Source organism: Cariama cristata, unplaced genomic scaffold (genome assembly GCF_000690535.1).
Source record: "Cariama cristata isolate BGI_N322 unplaced genomic scaffold, ASM69053v1 scaffold27014, whole genome shotgun sequence".
In the NCBI taxonomy this organism is placed as follows: Eukaryota; Metazoa; Chordata; class Aves; order Cariamiformes; family Cariamidae; genus Cariama; species Cariama cristata.
In genome coordinates, this window is record NW_009613907.1 from 4,473 (window position 1) to 7,461 (window position 2,989).

Genomic DNA, 2,989 nt, shown 5'->3' on the forward strand with positions numbered 1-2,989 from the left:
CCATCACTAGTGTTTCGTTCTGACTTTCTGCCGTGAACCAGAATATCCTGATATACAGTCTAGAGCATCTATGTTATTACTCTACAGCATATTAAACACAGAAAAAGGAGTCAAGAACCCCTTTCAATGTACAAACATGAATAAAAAAATTGATAAAAAAATCACTTTTTATACATAATGTATATGCAAACTGCTTTAAATACATGGTTTTGGAAGAGTTATTTACAAACTGTATCTGTCTGTGGGACAATCCACAGACAAAGCATACACAGTTGCTTTACTTTATTGTTGCATCTCAACTTTGGGAGATATATATTCATTCGGCAGTATAGCAAACATAAGAACTTGTGAGAAAGTATCTTAAGGGCAACCCAATAAATTTTGTTCCTCAAAACAATGTAAGTACTAGGACTGCCAAAGTTTCCAAATAAAGTCATAGTTTAATCCAGATGCCCGCTTACAGATCTATGTTGTGGAGGATACGTAGACAGACCCATTTGAAATACAGGCATGGCTACTGGATAAAACCTCCTTAAGAGCCATAACTGATAAGTATGTTTTATCGAAAGAGTGAACTAACCTAGAATTTTTTTTTCCAATTTTATTAATATTTTAAAAAATACATAAAAATACAACATCCAATGTCTGAATAAATATATTTAACAAGTTGCAAGATACCTTATTTTACACAAAAATTTCAGCTTTAGAAATCTTGTTAAATAACTTCATTGCTGTTATATATTTCATTTTTCGTCTTTTTGTAACAAAATAAAAACTCTGAAATTACATAGAAAAAAGACAAAATATTTTTGTCAAGGGATAAGATAGTCCACTGAAAACCTATTCACAATTCCACTGTAAACATTAATAAACATTAAAATATTTGCATAATTGTGTGCTCAAAAATCCTATAAAAAGTGGAAGACTTATTACAACTGTAGTTTTCAGTCAACTACACTTCCTTTCACAATTTATTTTGTCCCATTTACACCTTTAAAACTGGGCACATTGCTGAACACATACTTTGGCAGTTCTGTATAGCAAGTGCTTCCACAAAGAGGAACTACTCACCAAGAGTTAACGTACACAGCTCGGTAAAAGTGCAGCAGTTACTCAATTCTTTTTGATAATACTCTGATGTCTGCTTGGTGCACTTGCTTTTCTAAGATCTCCCTAGAACACCTGAATGCTTCATTGGACATTAACTTTTCAAATTTGATAAGTGCCCTTTCTCTGCATTAATTAAAAAAAAACAAAAAACAAAAAAACAAACACAATGACAAGCATGTCACATTGTGCCTACGAACCTTCAGTAACCAATGAGCTTAATTTCTCTGAACAGTAAATTAAACAAAAGAAGAGGGTAGGAGGGGAGAACAGGTACAGTCCAGCAGTGGAAGTGTGTACAGAATATACTTGGCAATGTCAAACCAGTTGAGTGCTTTCTGTGGTTGAATTTCAGGATTTATGTCCATGGCAGCAAGTTGCTGGCAAGGCAGAGAAATGTGTATCACCTGCATTCTACAGCAAGCACGTTTTGTGGAGGAGAAGACGATGACGGACTCATTCCAGTGTCTGATGAAGCAGATGACATGGATGCTCCTGTATGTGACACTGCATATACAGAACAACAGATCAGCATCAGATTATCAAAGTACAGGTCAGAATGAATGTTTCCGTGGTTATTTAAGGTAGTTTAAAAGACCTCAAAGAAGTGGCACGGTCACAGAAAACTGATACAGATTTTTGGTTAACTGCTTTCACTGCTATATGTACATAAACTGGATGAGTAACCTTATCCTTTCTGCATCACAGACAAATTGAAAAGATAAATCAGATGAGTCATTACGCTGATTGAAAACTCAGACCGAGCCTGCACTAGGAAGCCCAAGTTGCTAATACATAGTTATGAAATAGTCAGTGAATGTTTTTGTTAGGTTCAAGTTCTGAAAAGCCACAAATATTCCTTCTAAATATGTACACATATGAACAGATGGTAACACTTTTTTCCTCTCAAAAATACTGTCAGTTAAACTCAAGTTACTTTGAGTCATCTATTTTCAAGAAAATTAACTTCTCATGGGAAGCATAAAGCAAACCTGAAAGTTACCTTCTCTGTCTTTCTTTTTTAATCGTTTTCTTCTCCTGTCTATGGTTGCTACTTCTGACTTCAAGGACATGTAGTACTTTCGTATTTCCTGTAGTTTTTCTTGTAAGAAGGAGATCCTTTCAGTGCTGCTCATATTGTCTAGTTCATCTTAAAAGTGGGAAGAAAACAAAAAAATTGCTTCATCAAGATGATTTTAAACAAATGAATGCAGTCCTTAAGAGTATACAAGATGCAGCATGAAAGATAACACACTTCCATAACTATGCCATAAAATGCCTATACCTAATTTAGAATCCCCAAATTTGCAAGTTTTTCTTTCAGAACAAATTTTCTCATAAATTCCCTCTAGTCAAGTCACTTAAAGAATTCTTACTGAGCTGAAAACTCCATTTGTACACTCTAGGCGAAGCATTCTGGTGGTGGTGTTTCTCTCTGTGTTTATCCTTCTCTCCATCTTTGATGTGAGGTGAAACCACTCTTGCAGGTGACCGAGAAATCTTCTGTGCTTTGGATGCATTTATGTGTTTAACAGGAGTACATTTACTTGAACTGTCCAGGACAGGAAGGTCTTCACTGTCACTACTTTGTCCTGCAGAAAGAGAAATATATTTGGACTTAAACAAACCAACCAACAAAAAAAACCCTTGACATTTTTAAAACTGTAGTTATACTCTGAAAAAATTACTAAGAAAAAACTGCTCTTTCTTGCTCAGAAAATCCCAGAATGCGCGCAATGAAAAACTGTATCAGATTCAATGTATAACCTTGTCAAGCACAACATGCACTGGACTCTCAAGTGTACTTACTGTTAATACAGGAGAAGTCAAGGGCTGACTAGGCCTTTAGTTAAAAAGCGATAGTGAAATTTTTTTTACAGAA

At 35.0% G+C, this 2,989-nt stretch overlaps 1 protein-coding gene across 1 annotated transcript; it reads right to left on the reverse strand.

The window, feature by feature from the left end:
- Nucleotides 1–592: 592 nt before the first annotated feature.
- Nucleotides 593–2,699, reverse strand: LOC104160948 (AT-rich interactive domain-containing protein 4A-like; the record flags this gene model as incomplete). Its single annotated transcript, XM_009699212.1, has 3 exons — nucleotides 593–1,614; nucleotides 2,111–2,257; nucleotides 2,484–2,699. Coding segments are annotated over 3 exons (467 nt in total), but the record flags the coding sequence as incomplete, so codon positions are not given.
- Between the last annotated feature and the right edge of the window lie 290 nt (nucleotides 2,700–2,989).